The sequence below is a fragment of the Ambystoma mexicanum genome, chromosome 2p (genome assembly GCF_040938575.1).
Source record: "Ambystoma mexicanum isolate Mex_15411 chromosome 2p, UKY_AmexF1_1, whole genome shotgun sequence".
Taxonomy (NCBI): domain Eukaryota; kingdom Metazoa; phylum Chordata; class Amphibia; order Caudata; family Ambystomatidae; genus Ambystoma; species Ambystoma mexicanum.
In genome coordinates this window covers 1,292,477,889-1,292,497,616 of record NC_090923.1, presented here as the reverse complement: position 1 = coordinate 1,292,497,616, position 19,728 = coordinate 1,292,477,889, and the positions used below count along the sequence as shown (strand labels likewise).

Here is a 19,728-nt window from a genome sequence, read left to right as displayed (position 1 = left end):
CATAGCTTTCCCAGGTTACAACGAGGGCTGATCTGTGCTGGAGGCAATCACTGGCCTACAGGAGGCCAGGAGAATCAAGAGCTCCATGGGAGTGCCTGGGAAAAGGACTCCCTGAATAGCCCAGTGAAATAATATCCCCAAAAGGAAATGCATGCCCAAAACAATAGAATGAAACGGAGCGGCGCTCCTTTCTCACTGCGCAGAGTGCCAAGTAGGCAAGGGTTCCTGGCTGGTGAGACTTTACACATTCTACTCTAACTTCCAGGTATTTTTTCCCTTTTCTTCGTCCTAGCTAAACATGTGCACCGATACCTCAGTGAGACAGTGTGCACTAACACAGTCCATGTAACAGTGCAGCCCATCACACAAGACATCAGGCTTTATTTTTAATATAGGGGTCACTATTCCTAATCAGCCACCAATGAACACACTAGTTGGCATGAGGTCTAGACTCTGCAATACACGCATTACTCATTACAGGTGCATGCAGTTGCCTCAGAGACTTGATACAGAGAGACACAATCAAAGAGCCAAAGAGGACCACAATGTTTGACACCACATACACATTTATAATGGTTCAACCCCAATCTTACCACATAGGCTAAGGTTATTTACATATGCTCTATTGCTGTGTTAAATCCTCTTTTCTGGACGCTTTGCCGGCAATACATGCAGAAACTGGGTCCATGACACATTAGACATTATAATGCACAACACCAGACTGCACCTCACTTAGATCCTACTGTTTGCAGCCTAGCAACCATGCATGTGCAGTGTGTCCCATTGTAACCCATGACTGTACACAGAGGAACTACTGGGTCACAAAAGTGACACAAAGCCCTACTAAAGGCAGGTCTAGTAGCATTGTGCAAGGGGAAGACCCCCCCCCCCCCAAGTTCATGCAAGCCCTAACTGCTGACAAATTGAATTTGCAGGACTGTGCTTTATTCTCGTTTTTGGTGTAACAAATGGACGCCGTCTTTGCTACTGCAATCTGCGTTGGCTAGCTCCTGCCTCTCAAAAGAGCGGGAAGACTGCTCTTGGACATCTGCACTCGTGCAGCTCGAATGCTTAAATAACATAGCCATTTCAGTTCCTTGAGCAGTAACCACAAGGCCTTCTTTCTTGGTCCAGAAAACTCACCATGCTGTGGCTCGCCCTCTTTCTTTGTGAATTCCTGCCTGAATAGGTTCCAATACCAGCCCCAGCTTAATATTCAGCATACATTACTTTTTTGTGTTTAGCGTGTTGGAGTTTCTTGTATTTTCTATGTTGTGGTGGAATTTACAGATTTTATGTTATGCCCTATTGTAGAACCTGAGTCTGTCAAAGTGGGCTCTACAAGTAAATGCAGACTCTAGCGGCAATGTTACAAGTGGAACATCTTTAAGTACACTATTTCCGTTGCAAGGTTGTTCCACGGCTGACAAAGATGCCAGACTTGCATTTGCTAAATCTAATGCCTATGAAAGTCTGGCATTTCTGATGTCACCTTGGGTACTGCTACGAGTGGGACAACATAGCGAACAGAAGGGTCTCAGATTTTGGGTCTTTTCAAAGCAAACTCTTAAGCAAACGTAATACAAAACAGGGTTTGAGCAATAAAGCAAAGTGTTCAAACACAAATGGCTTAGAAGTCCATCCTTGTGTGAAGACAAACCTACGGTTCACTTCAACTATGGAGTCAAAAAGGTGCCCAAAGTACAAAAACCCCTATAGTAAACTCGCCTATTACAGCTAATCCTCAACTTAATATAAAAGGTTTCCTGAATCAAAATGTTCCTAAAATAGCGAGTTGTCAGAATGGTTAAATCAAATGGTGAAATGATGTAAATTAACTCAAAGTCCTTCCCTCGTGTGGAAATGTGTTGCCGCCTTACAGGTGCAGGACCTCTCATGAATGATCGGCTGCGTCCTGTGCTTTGGATCCTTATCTTAATCCATTTGGTTGATTCATCCCTCATACAATCTCTTGCTCAATGGTTAGTTCATATGTTGCCCCAACCCCCATATGAGCTTCTGAGTTTCTCTTTTACCCCCTCTGTGGGGTATTCTCACCTCTTACTTGGCGGCTCTTTTCTCTTTACTTTGGCCCTCTTCTCTTCAGGGGACTTGCTTCTCTACTGGTCTCTCTACCAGGGTCTTCAGAAAGGGCTGCCTTGGCCTCTTCCCAGGCTTCTTGGGGAGGTCAGCTCTTCCGCCTTTTAGGGGTAGGTGGGATGCAGGAGTACTCTCCTTGTAATGTTATGGGTATTTCTAGAATGCACTATCACCCTTGGGTATCCTGGCGCTAAAAAATAAAGTCCTACAGGAGTAGGATCAGCAGAACAGAAAAGATCAATTAGGAAATAACGTTTTAAGAAGTTTCCAACATTTTGAGAAATCCTCAGTTAGCCTCAGGGTAGGAGGAAGCAAGTTCCATAGACAAGGATCAGCCACAGAGAAGGCTCTGCCACCAAAGATGGGCTTCATGAATTTGGGAACCACCAGTAAGCGGAGTTTAGCGGCCAGTCCTAATAGGAGTATATAAAGAAATGTTCTCCTGAAGGAAAACGCTGCCCTTCTTGTAGAGCGCACGGTGAGTCATGCAGAGGGCCTTTAACTCCATTCCATTTTTCGACGGGCAACAAGTGAAGTCGGGCCAAGATGGAAGAAGAATGTGACAATGTAGGCAAGCCCATGACAAGTCGTGCCGCTGAATTCTGAAAAATCCGAAGCCTATGGATATGATATTTTTTGCTGGGCAAGAAAGACAGCATTACAATGGTCCATTACTCCATTAATTGCTGTGCAAATCACAAGGCCCCAAAGATGCACAGGTAAAAATGGAATCACCTTTCTAAGCGTTTTAAGCTTAAAAAAGGCAGTTTAACAAATGACACTGATCTGTGGTTCAGGTGAGAGAGAAGAAGTGATTTTAACGCCAAGATTTTTCACTGAGTCCACTAGCACTGGCAGGGTCCCTAAACTAAGAGGTCAACAATCCAGATTCCACAACTGACTTTTAGTCACAGAGCCCATAACCATAACTTCAAACTTCTCGCCATTGAGCTTGAGCCAGCAGTAATTCATCCAACTGCCAATGGCAGTGAGACAAGATCTGAGGCGCATAGTGTCCATTGGATCTTGATCCGCTCGCAAGATGAGCTGAGTGTCGACTGCATAGGAATAAAAACGACAGCCACGAGAGTGGATCAGCTTTGCCAAAGGCCTAGCATAAATGTTAAACAACAGAGGAGAGACTGCAGAGACTTGGGGGACCGCACAGATGACTCCGGCATGAAGGAGGGGAGAGAAATGGACTGCAAGCAATTAGAGAGAAAAGAAACAGACCATTTGTGGACAGTTCCTGGGATGCCAACATCTTTAAGGCGTTGAAATACTATAGGATGGTCAATGGTGTCAATAAATCGAACATAATCAGGAGAGCTGTTCCACCTTGGTCTCCAATCATAGCAATGTCATCAAGAACTGAGTAACGCCGACTCAGTGCCCATCAAGGGGCGAAAACGCAACGTATAGGAATCAAGTGTTCCACCAAAAAGTCTCAATTGTTGGCCAACAATAGCATCAAGGACCTATAAGGAACCTTAAAAGGGATCTAGGTCGAAAGCTGGCCAAGAGAGAAGAATCCAATTTTGGCTTTTTCAAAGAGGAAAAACCAGTGCCTGCTTAAGTGCTGTCGGGACACCACACCAAGAAAAGAATAATTGACTGCGGAGGTAATAATGGGGGCAAATTCAATCTTCTCCTTAAGCAGAGAGAGGAATAGGGTCCAGAGGGGATCATGATTTGGACACTCTCCTCAGAGACTTCAGGTAAAGAAAAGACAGACTGAGAAGGAAGAAGCAAAGATGATCAAGGCTGATGCACAACAGAAATCGGAAGTCAAAATGTTCCTCCGATAAGAGATTTTCTGGACACAAAATAATCCAGAGAATCACAGGTCTTGAGAAGCGTATGGAGCTGAGGAGAAATAGAACCAGAACAGGAAAGCTCCTTGGCCACAGAAAAAAGCTCTTTGGGTTTAATTGCTGCCGTAGAGATACGATTAGTGTAGTAAATTGCTTTGGCAGCCTGAATCGCCCGATGATAATGTAGTGCCTTCAACATAAGTCTGTTTGCAGGGAGATTAGCCGAGTGCCAGTTGCGCTCGCCCACTTGTACACAAGTTTAAGTGCATGAAGTTCTGGGGTGTACCATTGTGCATTGTGCCTGGAAGGTTTACCCGGTGTTATTAAAGGAGCCACCTCATCAGCAATACTGCTAAAGGCAGTTTGAAGAGCTGTAAAAGGATCAGAAAAAAATCAGTGGGCAGAATCTGGGAAATCCAGTCTGAAATCTGTAAGGGCAATCTAGTTCGATCTACCCTTTTCCAATTACGACAAGCCCATGTTATAGAATGAGGCTCACTAAAAGGAGCATGGTTCAGTAAATGGAACCAAACATGGTCCAATCATAACAAGGGTAAAATAGAATGAACCCATGAAAAATAAAAGTGTGGCCCAAAGAGTGGGCAGGTCAATGAACATGCAGAACTAGCACAAGATTGTCTAGAAGTAAAGAGTTTGGTTGATAGGGAGAATGAGGAAATGCCAGGCCAGATATTAAAATCCCATAAAATGCAGAGTGAATCATATTTTAACTGTAGGTCAGTGACAAGGTCAGAAAATACCTCAGGGAAGGAAACATCAGAGTCAGGAGAGCGATAAACAATAAGAAAGTGGCAAGTAACTGTAGAAGAGATTGATAAACGAACAAATAAGTTCCGATTAGATACAATGAGACAGTGGAATTATACAACACTGAAAAGGTATTTTTGGTAAATAAAAGCCAATCCGCCACCAGTGTGAAGTGCACCCTGATCCTTGGGCAGAATAGGATGGTTCAAAGGAAGTGCCTGAATTACATCAGGTATGGAGGAATCGGTGATCCATGTCTTGGAGACACAGATACAAATCAGGCTGGTGCGAGGAAAGTAGGTCAAACAAGTCAAACCTGTGTTTCACAAGGAAACGTAAATTACAAAGTAATACAAACAGCACAAAATTAGTACATGGAGCTGGGGGGCAGTGGCCCACCAGGGCCAGGGGGACATACAGTATCCTAAGAGGCAAATGTGCAAAGTTCTGCTTTGCTATTGGAGTAGGGGAGTACAGAGTTACCTGTCCTGGGAGTAGCACAATGTCCGGAGCTATCCAGAGCCCCACCGGGACCCTGACAGCACAGACAGGCTTGCCTCTTGCGTGCCTTCAGGGCACATTAGGCGTACCCGCTGCGCCCGCTGGGTCAATCAGTTTGCTCAGCCTCTTCTGGGGCAGGTCCGTTCTTCCACCTTAGATGGGCTGAAGGAAGGAGTACTCTCCTTCTTCCCCCTTGGTCAATCAGTTTCCTCCAGGCTCTTCAGGCAGCTTCCAGGAAGGCAATGTTCCAGGGTAGTGCAGGCTCTTCCTCTTCGCTCATTCGAGGAAAGTTCCTGCTTACAGTATTGCTTGACAGGTTGTTTCCACTCTGGTTTTACTGTTTTAATTGGAGGGGAAAATGTAGGCTTTCCACAGTACATTTAAGCAGAGCTCAGAATTAGACCCACAGGGTGGTCTTCAGTCTATGTGAAGACCCAGCATAAAACACACTTTCAACACATTCTTTTCACATGAACACGTTTCTGAAAGGTCTCCATGAGACCAATCTTTATGTTGTGAACTTTCGTGGACTAATCTAAATGTTTTTCTATTTTGCGGTTGTCATTTAGCCTGAAGTACAGAGACTCTAAATTGTCACTATATTATGCGTATAAATACATACATTCATTCATTCATTTCCTTTTGAACCCACTGTACAAAGGCGAATGCCACAAACGTTGCTCTGTCTAGTGCTTAGTTTTCATGCGCATATGTGACACTTGGGTGATCATTTTGAAACAATATGTCTTGTTTTTATTCAGCTGTGCTGATAGACTGCTGCATCATTAATGAGGTCATTCAAAATCCTATGATGGAGGTGGAAGCGATTTCTACAGGAGCCACCCTTTACTGCAATTTTACAGCAACTGCATGCACCGGCGAAGCTGAAGCTTACTGGTTCCGCTATCTGGAGTTCAAGCACGAGGGTCTGTGTACGCCGGGCTGTGCTAAAAACCAGACAAAGTATGCACAAACTACACTGACGTCACGCAAATCGTCACTTCTCATCATCCAGGCGCTGCACGCCAACGACAGTGGAATTTACATCTGCGGAATAGCAATCAAGAATTCTAATGCGATAACATCCAGGCGGATGGGTCAAGGGACTACGCTGGTGGTAACGGGTCAGTGTGGAGGGTCTGGGAAATGAGGATTTGGAAAATGTAAAAAATAATAATTACTGCTTAGAGGATGCAGCCTGCATCATCAAGTCCTGAACTTGCAGAAACCAGATCTGATCTGCGGGGGCTAGGAGGGAACAGCTAGTAACAAGGGGGCACAAAATGAATAGTTTTCTGTGGCTACAACAGTGACCTAAATGGGAGTAAATTATACCCTTCACTACATCTCATGCTCACACCAAGCAGATTATCCAAAAACACTATTCCAGAGTTCCATTTTACACTATGGGGCGGAATAAGGTTGATGATACAAATAGTTATAATTTACTACAATTTGTTATGGACATAAACCTGCATATATTCTGATGGACTGTGGAGGTTTAACGAGGAGAAATGCTTAGTGGCAGCGGGTTTGTCCTAGAAGCAAGACAACGCAGAGCAACACAGGTCTGAATCCCAGTCCTGCGCTTTGAGACTAGTCTCCGGAATTATGCGAGTCATAAGAGATCAATTAATGAACCCCCTTTCTGAGCCCTTGCCACAACTAAAATGATAGAATACCAATCATAAATCAAAGAAAAGGGTGGCACCTGAAATCCATCTTGCGCACACTACAATTTGTCAAATAGGTAACAACCCTTCTCCATTATGACTTACCCGACATCCCTGAAATTGGGAGAAAAGTATTTGTAAGTAAAACTATTTTCCATATAACAATATTTTGATTTCAAAGGATTATCACTAGTGGCGATTATTCCCTCCAAAGCAAAATGTCACTACACGCGAAGAAGTCCCTGCGGTCTGTGCATGCAGTCTGTCATTCTTCCTCGTTTCCAGGGTTGCTGCTCCCACTTTTATTTATTTATTTATTTATTGGTCACCTATACACTTAACAAGCATTTCAAAGCGCTCCAGCGCAGGGCAGGTGAAAAGCTAAGTAACGATTAACATTCTTAATAGGCATTGGGATATTCAGAATGGTCTAGTGCTATGCGTTTATTGGTACAACATAGAACAGGAGGAATACAAACTGTTACGACATGACAAAAAATAAATACTGCACGTGCCCGACAGTCGTTACAATAATGCAAGAGCTATACATGAAGGGAGAGAGGGAGGTTTAGGGCAAAACGAACAGTGTAAATAAGTGCAAGAGACACGAAGGAGAGGAAGGGGGGTGAAAAAAGGGGAGAACCCTATGCACATTCAGACGAAAAAGTGGCTGCAGATGTAAAAACGCCCAAATTTGATGTTTTTAGCAAGGCACACAACACACACGGGGCAAAAGTGGCTGCAGATGTAAAGTCACGGACAGACAACATTAGGTGAGCTGCCTACTCACAAGTAAGACTGCATGTGTCCTCGAGGTCTGGAGGGCCAAGGCACAAGGGCTCACCAAAAGCCCCAAAGTCCAGGTGACATCAACAGGATGTGCTGAGGTTAAGAATGAAGGGGGGGGCAACCAGTCCAGCCAGGACCAGACAGGGCCAGATAGGGGCCTCTGGAGGAAAGGACACACCTTTGCCTCCTGCACGTTTCAGCATTGATTGCTGGGAGGCGGGTCAGTGGCATTAAAGGGTCCATGCAATCGGAGATAACTTAATAGTCCCACTGGCCGCAATGGAGGATACTGGTGAACAACAGCAATTTGGTGGCAATGTATGCCTACGGTGGAACCCCTACTTGCGAGGAGCCCCAATGCAATCATCCACTACCACAGAGGTATTCAGAGTATGCCAAAACTAGGGAACATGGTTCCTTAGATATTTGACACATTCTGTGAAATATTTCATGCTGGTCGACTTGGGAGTACAGGGTTCATAAAAATCACACTTTACATGAGTTTAATCAAATAACAGGCTGTGCCGCTTGCGCTAGTTTTACTTGATCTATGAGTTTCCATGCAACTTTTTTTACCACAAATAACCCCATTGCCCCCCTTCGATATACAAATCCGAAACATACGATCTGGAGTTTTGTGTTAAAAAAAATGTTTATTAAAAAAAATAAAAAAAAAAATTCGACCAAAAAAATAAATAAATCGGCAAAGTGACAGGTGAGGAAGGCAGACTTTCTCCAACACATTAAGATATTGAGAGGTTACAGAGGTTACAGATGCCCATTAACTTGATGTTGGAATTCATGCCGTAAAGCAAAAGGATTTGAAAACAAGAACTGAAACACAGGGAAATAAAGTTATTTGCCCACAAGCAAGGTACTCTGGTGAAGTAGGAGAGTCAAGATTAGGATCCACGTCATCTATTTACAAGGTTAGAGGCTTAGCACTTCACTGAGTCTCCTTAATACCCCAACCGAGTGGTTAAGGAAGTGATCTCACGAACAATGTACTGTCTGACTGACACCACAGAAAGGGCCAGCAAATATTGCCGACCCCCGATGATGGATCCGTTTTTTGCTTTTTAAACACGTATTGGAAACCTGAGAATGCAGTTTGTATCTAAACAGCGATTAATAACGGGTAGTGAGACACGGCTATTAAACATAGCAAAAGCTAAAGGAATACTGGCTTAACATTTCAGTGTTCATATTGTTTAAATTCACATGAGTTGCAAAATAGTGCACAATGACTTCAAATGGTAGTAGAGGGAGCCCATATCAAAAAGATGTCAGTTATTATAATCTGAGCCCAAGCTCAAAAGTCTCCCATCCCCACTAGTCTTTTGGATGTAACTTTGCACATCATACTGTTCTTTAGTGATCTGTCCAAGTTCAAACAATTTAGATCAAATGGGGAATTCTGAATTAGAACCTGTGTCTTCTGCTTATACAGTTAACTTCACTAGTAGACTAGACAGCCACCTTTCCACTCAAATCATGTTATATAATGGGCCGAGTCCAAGAAAAAACAATATTGGTTAAGGGGAAGCAGGCATTATAACTAAGATCTTCTTATGCCAAAACTGGCACCTTTTCAACTAGACATCTTTACTCGATCCTTTCCCATCCCCTCCCCAACCTGTTCCTCTTCAGCATCTCCCCCCCCCACAGGGTTCGGGGGCCAGTGTGAGGGAAAGTGCCCCCTGCCTGCGAAATTACAGATGGAAGGTGACGATGCATCACTTTCAACCAACCCTCTTTCAATGGGTAAACCAAAGATGTTCATAGGTAAGTAGCGTTTAGGACAGCAAATTACATAATAAACCAACTGGTTATTATATATATATATACGTATACACACACACACACACACACATATATATATATATACACATATATATATATATATATATACACACAGACATTCCAAACTCAGTATAACTTTTTAGAACGTTAACCCAATCCTGTCTTAATAGTCCAACCCTATCGAGGAGTATCTCAAAGTTTAGATGAGCCACTGGGCCACCAGTGCCTGGGGATTGGCCAGAGAAATGTTGGGAAGAGGCAGAATACAGTGTTCAGAGTACTAGAGTCTGGGTGGGATCCCCTAGCATTGCAGGTAAGTAGATTAGTGGTTACAATCGGACTCAGGGAGGTTTTGATAACCCCCTGGATGGATGCACCACAAACCAGTATCCAGTGGCAGGCAGTTTTAACGCTATGAGCGCAAAGGGTTGTCCCCCCCCAATAATACTCTATGGCAACCTGGGGGGTAGCGAGATGCAAACTATTTGCAGCCCCAGAGTACCAGAACGACACAAGCAGACCCCAGGAAGGTTATACAGCAGGGTAAACAGTACCTTTGGATGAAGAAGTTGTTGCTTTAGGATAGTGCCAGCGGTGAGGCGACAGCAGACCCAGTCACCTGTTCTTCAGCCCTGGCAACGGGGAGAAGACGACTTTAGTGGATCCTGCGACAGCACTTGTACAGGGGGACACCCAGCGACAGATCATCAAGGCCATGGTTGGTTGATGCATTCTGCAGACCCGGTGGACAGTCGGTTGTCATGGTGGGCTCTACTCCATTTTATTTTTGTCCTCGCCTCTTGTGAGGGGAGTCTCTGAAGCAGATTAGAGTTGTGGCCGAATTAGAAGGATGCCCTCGAAGTTGTAGGTGAAATCATGCTTCCGGAGAAGTTGCGCCAACATGCAACACAGGGTGCCAGGTATTGGAGTTGTGCAAGCCCTGCTAGGCGCAGCTCTTCTGGGGATGGTGCAAATTGTAGGTGGTCTCCAGACTGATTAGGTCCACCAGTCTGTAGAAGGAAGCTGTATTCTTCATATGTTGCCCTGTCGATTAGACTGGCATGGTCCAGAGAGCAGCTGGAACTCAACAGGCTCTGGAGCTCATTGGAAGTTCTGACAATGTCCTTCATTGTCCTCCTCTTCAGAATCTTCTTGTTCCAGAGGTCGACTGAGTTTCTGCTGGAGGACCTCAGGATTTATTCAGGTGAGAGCAGGAACACCGGATGAGTCCACCAATTATGTTCCACGCACTATTCAAACTTGGAGGTGGCTGTCCGAACTGGGAGGCTGGTTGTCTTCATTGAACTGGTTTCAGCCAGGGATACTGCAGGGCAAGAGGCAAAGGAGTTTTGGTCGACCTCCCCCACTTTCTGTCCTTCCAGGCACTCAGGGAATCTTTACAGGCTTTCCATGAGAAGCCCACCAAGGACAAAGGGACCTTCCCCCACCCGGAATGGTAGAAGTAGAGTCCAGAAAGGACAAGTCATCTTGTTCAGGGATTAAAAAAGTAACTCCACTATTTTTTGTATGGTGCGCCTTATGTGCCTTATTGGGGCTGCGAGTGCAGTGCGATAGAAAGTACAAAAAAAGTTGCTTAAAAAAGTACAATGGGCTTGTCACTAATAATGCATTTTTACTGGAGGGGCGCGAAAAAGGATACAACTGTAACCCCTGCGCACTCCACATAGGGTGGTGTGTGTGTTGATCTCACAAGAGAAAACACAGGTAGGATTAAAAAGTATCCCCCTGCCCTGGTAACTGCGAGAGATCATCAGGAAAAGAAAAGAAACAATGAAAGAACCTCTAGGCACTTCTGACAACACTGCACAGATGGATGCTACGGTTGCTTCAACAAAAAGTAGATGCCAAAAAAACAAAATGGCAGTAAAAAAAAGAAAAAACACAGGCAGCCTTTCTACAGATATGCTGATCCACGAGTATCACAAACTTAAAAATCCCTACATTCGGCTCATAATATCAATCAGTGAATGTTCCCTGCAGGGCCCTCTTAGAACTGTAGTTGCTGCAGACCTCTCCTGGAAACAATTGCCAACATGTAAACGACACAAAACTACAGCCAGTAAGCATGAAAATAGTGTTTTAACAGTTTACACTTTTAATCGAACATTTAATCTTGGTGGGGTTTTATCAGGTAAAACCTAAATCCAGAAAACCTACTTATGGGTTATCATCATGGGGAAAGGGACAAAACCATATCATGATGCGAAGCAACTTGAATGATTAAAAAAAGATTATGCTGGGTGCAAGCAGTGTACGAGTATGCCCAATATAGTCTTTCCTTGTACATCCTCCTGGTGCCAACTATAAGCTCTTAAATTCAGAGAGATGTATTACAAGCTCTCTTTAATAATGATAATGATGTCTTATTTATATAGCACCTTAACCCAAAGCGCTTTACGGAGAACATATTTACATACATTTATCATCCCAACCGAAGTTGGTACTCATTTATCAACCTCGGAAGGATGAAAGGCTGAGTTGGCCTTGCCGGGATTCAAACCTGCGACCTGCAGATCACAAAAATATTGCAGCAGCGAGCGCTCAACCCGCTGAGCCATCTTACCGGCTATCTTTAAGGTGGAAGAAGGGTAGTACTGTTAGAAGGGTTTCTCAGAACTACTTTTGGTACACAGTTCTGAGAGACCAATTATCATGAAGTGCGCAAAGCCCCAACTAAATCAGTTTTCCTCGTGTTCAAAAATATGCATTAAAGTAGCTGAAATGTGGCCAGAAAGGTATCCGTGTCTTTGGGGAAATTCAAAGTGGCCAAAATGACTCCAGTCTTGTTGGGACCTGGCGCTAGTGCTCCCCGGCAGCTTGCTATAAAATCAAATGTGAGGTATGTGCCAAGTGCCTCAAAAAGAGCACAAGAATTCCAAGGAAAAAATAAAAATCTCAACTCTTACTGTTGCTCGCTCTGTTTCAATCAACAAAGTCTATGGTAATCTCCTTGGCAATGTTCTTTGGCAGCTAGCATGTACTGTCAGGGTGTGGCGACGGAGTCCCCCGGGTCTCAGGTTTGCACTGCAGCATGATGCTTTTAGTCTGTAGTTGGTGTCATACTAAGCAAGCCGAAGGAAGTCAGGAGACCACCCTAGAACAATCAGAGTCGTGGTTCTACAGCCTTTCAAACCCAAACTCTCTCTCCTCCTTGTAGTGCCTTCACTTCAAGAGCTGGTACTTTGGGTACCCTCTCTTGTTCCTTCCACCCCTTTATCTTTACCCTATTCTTCTCCTCCTCCTGTTCTTCCTCAATGCTTCATCTTGGGCTTGTACCTCCATCCATCCATCCATCCCAAGCTTCCACTTTTATCTTCTCTCAGTCTTCACCTCCTCCCTCTATTCCTTTCCTCGTTTTAATTCCCCGCCCCCTACTTCACCTCTCTACTCTGATCACTCTTTAAAAGTCGCCTCACTGTTCACTAATTTCTTAGTTTAGAAAATTCCCCCTCAGGTACCATTATACTAAGGGCTGGCGTCTTCACCCTGTGCGCTGGGGTTCCTCTCACCCCCTTTTGCTTAGCCTTAATTGCCACCTCCTCCGTAGACACTTCTGTTATCAGAGCTAATGTCGCAGCTTCTCTCTTCCAGCTTCATGGGTCCTTCGCTACCCACCCTTGAAGGTCTCTCCCTCTCCAGTTTCCTAGCTCTCTCTTCCCAACCCCCTTAGTCCGTCCTCCAGCCTCCCATTTCCTCATTACTGCAGCTGCCTGGGACCTATGCTTCCTAGCCACTTGAACCGCTTAGGTAGCCTGTCTCCTGCTCCAGCTCCTTCTGCCCTCGGTCTGCTGTATCCAAATGAGCTCCTTCTCTAAACTCACCACAGCCCCTTCCTTTTATAGGGCATGACCCAGTCTTTCAGCCTCCCTCTGGCCCTAAGGGAACTGGTTTGTTATGGGGATTAGTGGAAAGGCCCTACACCTGGGTCTGATGTGGGACTTGGGGTTTGTTAGTTCTTGCTCATTGGCAGCCCTCTATGTCAAACAATGGATTGTCCACACAGGCATCGCAAATAATTTATTACAGCAAGAAAGTAGCATTAACTTCAATAAACTCCAAGCCATGTAAAAACAGTTCTATATATTCACCATCACAGAATTTCCCCTGGCCCAAGACCAAACGCTCAAGTTTAACAACAACTTTCATGACGGGTTTAACCACAAATGGGCCAATTTATAGTGAAAATTGAATTCTTCCCAAACAAAGTGGTGAAGATGGGTCTTCTTGATTTAAGCAGGCTTTCGGTTTCCCCCCTGTGAGAAGAGCACAACGTCCTGCCCGGTTCCCTGGGATCTCAGGACTGTTGAATGTCCTCTGTCCTCACTGTCCAGAAAGAGGTTTCATTACCACTTTAAGATGCTCTGGAGGTTGCAGGTTTTAAGGTTTACCCAAACCCATCTTCTGATAACTGGAGTTGCAGGCTTTCCTGGGTATTGTACATAAGACTCACTCTGATTGGATAACCTTGAATCATGGGAGCAACACAATATCCTGCCCAACACTGACAGGCGGAGCTATCATGATACGCCAATCTGCGTCACGCTGCTCCAGCGCCAACTGAGTTGCTCCTCATGATGTTGTGGCATTGATGAGCCGCTGCTCCATTTGGATTATGTGCAGCTGCGGGCAGAGCAGGGCCGGAACGCTGTGGGCAGAGCGCACATTGTGGACATGTACGCTGGAGGCCGCTAAAAGGCGACATTCTTGCATGGGTCCCTAAGGGTTCAAAGTATCAAACCCCGAAGGAGAGATGGTCTCCTGGAAAAGTGCTGCTTTGTCTTTTCTCTTAGGTTACTTCGATAGAGATATTTCCAAAGCAACGGCATTTTTTTTATCCGGGGCTTGTCGACAGAGAGCAATCAAGAGGGGCAGTCTCTGAGCTCTGGCTGCTTTGGCATGCCGGTGATCTTCCGCTGCGAACAAGGACCTTAAAATAGTTTTTCTCTCTCCCTGCTCTCAGCCTTTTATGTGGATAGATATGTGCAAGTCCTCAGAAGTTGTTTTATGTCAGCACTGTTTTTGTGAAGCATTTTAATGAGCATGTGTAGGTTATGTGGCTTTTTTTTTAGGGTGTATTGTACTTAATGTACTTTTCTTGGCGTGTCATCTGTGCAATTGTATTTTTATATCCTGCGGTCACGAAACGCTAAAAACTGTTGTGTAAATACAAATCTAAATCACCAAGAGAAAGAGACTAGGGGTTGCCACAATGTTGAGCCGGTGCTAATTGGTGTGCTTGTCACATGGGAGCTGATTGAGAGGAGCATGGCTGCATCTGTGGCCTCGTGGAGTGTCCGACTTGGGCCCTGGTTTCTGTGCCCTATGGATGTGGTCTACCAACTTGCCTGCAGAGCGGAGGTGGAGTGACATTACAAGTTGTTCGAGGCCTGCACAGGAGCATCTGCCATCGAAGCACTGTCTGTATGGCATAGTGGGGAGGTTTGATGCCTTTTTTTCTGCTGTGGGTTCTTTAGATTGGATACTGGGATGACAAACTGTGGATGATGATGATGGGCGCTGGGGGGCTTCACTGGCCCATGCATGTAGCGATTGCATAAAGAACTGGTTTCATGGTCAGATTAGAAAAAGTCTTCTTTATACATTAAAACTTGTTTTATTATTGCTTATGCAACTCCATACGATAAAAAATGAAAGAACAGTGATGTATAACATCAGTCATAACCCATTGGTAAGTGAAAACAGCCACCGCACCAGATCATCAGAATGTCGTCTATGTAGCGCATCCAGGTGTGTATGAGTTGATAGAAGTCTTGGTTGGCAAAGGCATGCACCTGTTCATAGTGATGCATGAATAAGTTGGCCACTGATGGTGCATAGGTTACCCCCATGGCGATGCCCTTGGTTTGCCTGTAATATTGTTGGTTAAATAAAAAGACCGTATTAGTTAGAGAAAATTCCAAGAATTCCTTGGCAGAGGCTTTTGAGAAGGCAAATTCGATGGCTTTGAGAGCTAATTTGTGGTCAATGGATGCATAGAGGGCTTTGACGTCCAGTGTTACTAGAAGATAGTCTTTGTTCCATTTGATGTCTTGTAGGACTAAAAGTCTGTGCATCGTGTCCCGTAGAAAGGTCGTTATCTTAGGTACTTCTGGTGCTAGTACGTTGTTAACGTATTGAGTGGCTCGGTTATCCATCCCATTCCGCTCAGTATGGGTCGTCCTTCTGGTATGGTGTGGAATTCTTTGTGTATCTTGGGAAGAAAGTAGATAGTCGGCATCCTGGGATGTCTGTGGTCAAGGTATTTCATTTCATCGTCAGACAGGAGTCCCCGTTTGTGCCATTTGGTCAACAATATTTTTGCTTGTGTTAGGATTTCCTTTGTTGGATTGGTATTAATTGTATCATAGCATCCAGGGCTAGTAAAATGATTGAGAGCCATTTGTACATAGTCTCCTCTGTCCATGATGACAACGTTGTCGCCTTTGTCAGCTTCCTTGATTATGATTTGGTGATTCTCTTGTAGTTCCTTCAGTGCTAGTCTCTCTTGATTGGTGATGTTGCCTCTTCCTCTTGAGTGTTGGGTTTTCATCTTGTCTTCTAATGCTTGAAGGTCTCTTGTAACTGCCAGGCTAAAGATTTCAATGGCATTGTCACCTTGCAGGTTGGGAGTGAATTTAGATTTGAGTTTTATTTCGGGTATTTTCAGATTCCTTTCCTCAATATCAAGTTCTTGCAGAGTCTGAAGCATGCTTTAAGATTCTGTGTTAGGCGCCTGATCCAAAGTGGTTAGTAGGTGAGTATATTCAAGGTTTTCAATGTCTATGATACTCAAGGGTGTCGGTATGGTCCTGGCCGGTTTCCATTTTATTTGTTCGCAAACATTTTTTTTAATTTAAGTTTCCTGGTATATTTGAATAGATCTATCTGTGCATCCACATAGTTGGTGTCGTTAGCTGGAGCGAATGAAAGACCTTTGTTAAGGATTTCGATGTCAGGTTCTGAGAGGATGTGCTTGGAGAGGTTGGTTAGTAGGAGCGTGGTCCTGGTATTGCTACATGTGATTGTGTTTTGGATCTTGTCAATCTGATAGCGCTTTCTTGGTGCCCGCTCTCTTGCCTCTCTTGGTTCTAATGTCGGCAGTACGTTGCCCCTGGTAGGGTCTAAAAAACAGACCTGTTTCTTTTGTTGTTGCTGCTGTTGTGGTGTGCGTGTTCCTTCCTTACATCGTTGAATTTATTCCAGGAAATTATAGCCAATGCTTCTACTCATCTCATGTTGTCTAGACAATCGTGGTGCTGTCTTTCCTGTTTGTATGTTTGCAGCTTCCAAAGTTTCAGCTGGTTCTTCATTCTCCTCCGTCTCTTGTTCTGGTTCTGGTTCGCCGTCAGCGTCTGATGTAGCTGGGGAGCTGGTTGGTGTACTTTCCTTTGAGCTTGTTCCCGGGATGTTATGAAATTTGGGTTGGAAGGTGAACACTCTGTTGTCCTGGTAATCTCTTTCATCCCTTGCAAATTTTCTACATTTTCTGATTTTAACTTCGTCTTGGTGGTTTCTTAATATTTCATACATCATTTTTTCTGGAGTTGGTCCGAGACGAACAAGGAGTGAGGCTGCAGGTTGACCTATACTGTGTTCCAAAGATAGGTGCGCGGCAGGTAGGGAGTCCCGAACCAGAGAATTCCAACCAATTGGTTCTTTAGATTGCCTGCATTGACTGGTGGATTTTGGCTGGGGGGATTGGAATGTACTGTAGCTGAGAATGTTCTGCCCAGAACGTGGACACTGTTTCATCTTCGTCTTCTTACTTTCCTGGTCTGCAGGCTTGCAGTATTTTTTTTTAGAGTAGGCCTCCCACAGTGTGAGATCGCTTGACTTTGTCCAGCATGTGCATATTATTGCCAGAATGTATCTCTTCTGTTTATTGGATCATATCAGTTTCTGCCCACAAGGTTTCTCTTTTTTCTTGATGTCTTTTCTTTGGTTCCATGCATCTTCTTCATAATTGCATTTTTTTACCATTCCATTAAATAGTATAAAGTGCTTTGGTGTACAGCACTATAGAAGCAACATTAACAAAGAAGCCAGCACTGGAGAGGCTTCTTTTAAAATGTAGCTCCTCCTACTCCTCCTGCTCCTCCTCCTACCCCCCCTGTGCTGTCTCCACTGTCTGATGTTACCACCTCCAAACTACCCACTTCTCTCGGTGATAGTACTCCTCTCCTCCCTTTCCCTTCCCCATCTCTCAGTCTATCTCGCCAGCTGCAGTTACCACCTCCTCTGTATCACTGTCGGTCCTTGATGTCATCACCTCCTCCTGCCTTCAGTCTTAGCATCTCCTCCGGATGGACACTCTACTTCTCAAGTTGTCACTTGCACCTATGATCGTATTGTGGCTTCGTTTGACACCTCTGCCAGGTCAGCTTGACCTCACTGTTATGGGTACCACCAGGAACTCGACTTTGGACGTTCCAGCCAGTGACAAAGGACCTCTTGTACAGCACGCACAATGAGGAAACAGTGCAACAATGAACAGCCAGGAGATGCAGTCTTGGTGAACTGTGAAGGCGGAAAAAGGCCTTCAGTTATGGCAAGGTCCCTGTCCCTGGTGGAAAGCAGCAACAGCAGAACATGAAGTCAACGATGTTGCACAGCAAGTTGTACATCACATGAGGCTGCAAGACATACAGGCACAAAGGAGTCCCCACTCCAGATAATGCAGAGCAGTTGCAGGCCCATAGAATTCAAGAGGTCTTGGAAGACCTGGAACAAGGTGCAAGACTGAACTGGTTCATCTGTTCAAAAGAGGGAGACATGCCATTGCGGGCCTCCCCTTGTTGAAAAAAAGTGGAGTTTCACCTCTGAATAGAGGATTTAAAGGGTTTACAGGCCAGTTCTGCAGTAATGACTCCAAGAGAAATTGGACTTCAGTGTGTTTGTTTTCTTTGGCCCATTGTACATCTGGGGAAGTTTGGAAAGGTTTCTGCCCATTAAAGCAGACAGACCTTACATTTGAGCCTCCGGCACCAACCTTGTGCTTTTCAGCCATGCAGATGTGTGCACACCAAGCTCTATGAATATTTATTTCAGGCTGTTTCGACATGCTCTGCAGAAGACACCAGTAAAGCGGAGAAACCTTTTTGGCACCTTCAAAACAGACTAGATAGGACTCCCGCTTGTAGCCGATAGGCCTACCTTGAACTCTGATGTCCTGGCAGAGCTTCAGATTATAGGCTGCTAATATGGCATCAGCATTAGCCTGTCAGAGGTGGAGGGGCGTTGCAGAGGTAAACCTTTTTCCATATGGGGCCGCACACTTTTCTCCATATCCGAGGGGGTGGAAGCGACTGCATACGATGAAGATGACAAGCCCCTACTTTGAGCCAAGGCTACAGCTGCTACTGTCCACTGGGCCAGTGGAACTGTCCTCAAACATAATTTCTCTTATGCCGGGGTTGTGTGTTTATAATCCATTCCTCTGCTGGCCAGTACTGTAAAGTGCAGATTCCACCATAGCCTCTTTGCCATGATAAAGGCATCAGGCTGCAGGGGTATGCCAGTCTTCTCTTGATCCAAGCCAGGACCACTGATAGAATACTAGTTTTGAATTGCTCTGCAGTTTGCAGGTCCTGTAATTGCATAACTGCTAGTGTTCGTAGAATGTCTGGAACACATGCAAAAGTCCTCATCTTTTGTAGTGTTCCCACATTTTCTTGTGGATGAGGATAAGGGAGGGTGTCTGGCTCAGCCACGGTAACCGGAGGTGCCAGGTAAGGTTGAGCAAGCACTACGTTCAGAGGTGGTAAAGTCCGAAACGATGGAGGCACCACAGGGGGTAAAGAAGGTGAAAAAAGAGGAACTACAGGAGCAGGCGTTGCTGGACAAACCACCTAAGTAATAGGATCTTTGAAAAAAAAAGCACCCATAGGAGGGGACGTCATGATCGGTCTAAACCTGTGCAAGAAAGCAATCCAGCGGAGGCAATTTCACCCTAGAATAAAGGATAGGCCCCGCTGCTAAGGCCAGACAACGTGCTGAATGCAGACTGAAGTAGGCTATTATGGCATCTGTGCTTCAAAGAGGGGAATATGTGGTTGATGGAAACCCCATGCAGAGGGGGTTTAGTACCGGCCAATCCACTCTCAGTTGAAATACAAGTGTGGAGTGATCAGCCGACTCGCATCTGAAATGGGATGCGTAAAATAACACAAAGGTAGATTTGCCCCCTTTTACGACTGTGTCCCTACTGCCATGGACTGAGCCTGTTGAGCCTCCTTTAAGGGGAAGTGTGTCTGTGTGGA

At 44.9% G+C, this 19,728-nt stretch overlaps 2 protein-coding genes across 4 annotated transcripts in view; one reads left to right on the top strand and one right to left on the bottom strand.

Annotated features, from left to right (window-relative positions):
* The window catches only part of METTL9 (methyltransferase 9, His-X-His N1(pi)-histidine), a 325,352-nt gene that overhangs the window by 55,475 nt on the left and 250,149 nt on the right, over positions 1–19,728 (bottom strand). The window lies entirely within an intron of this gene.
* IGSF6 (immunoglobulin superfamily member 6) overlaps positions 1–19,728 on the top strand; it is an 83,533-nt gene that overhangs the window by 7,237 nt on the left and 56,568 nt on the right. For both annotated transcript variants that reach the window (XM_069645618.1, XM_069645619.1), the window contains exon 2: positions 5,945–6,307. In XM_069645618.1, coding sequence (XP_069501719.1) covers positions 5,945–6,307 — 363 coding nt within the window. The remainder of the gene's footprint in view (positions 1–5,944; positions 6,308–19,728) is intronic.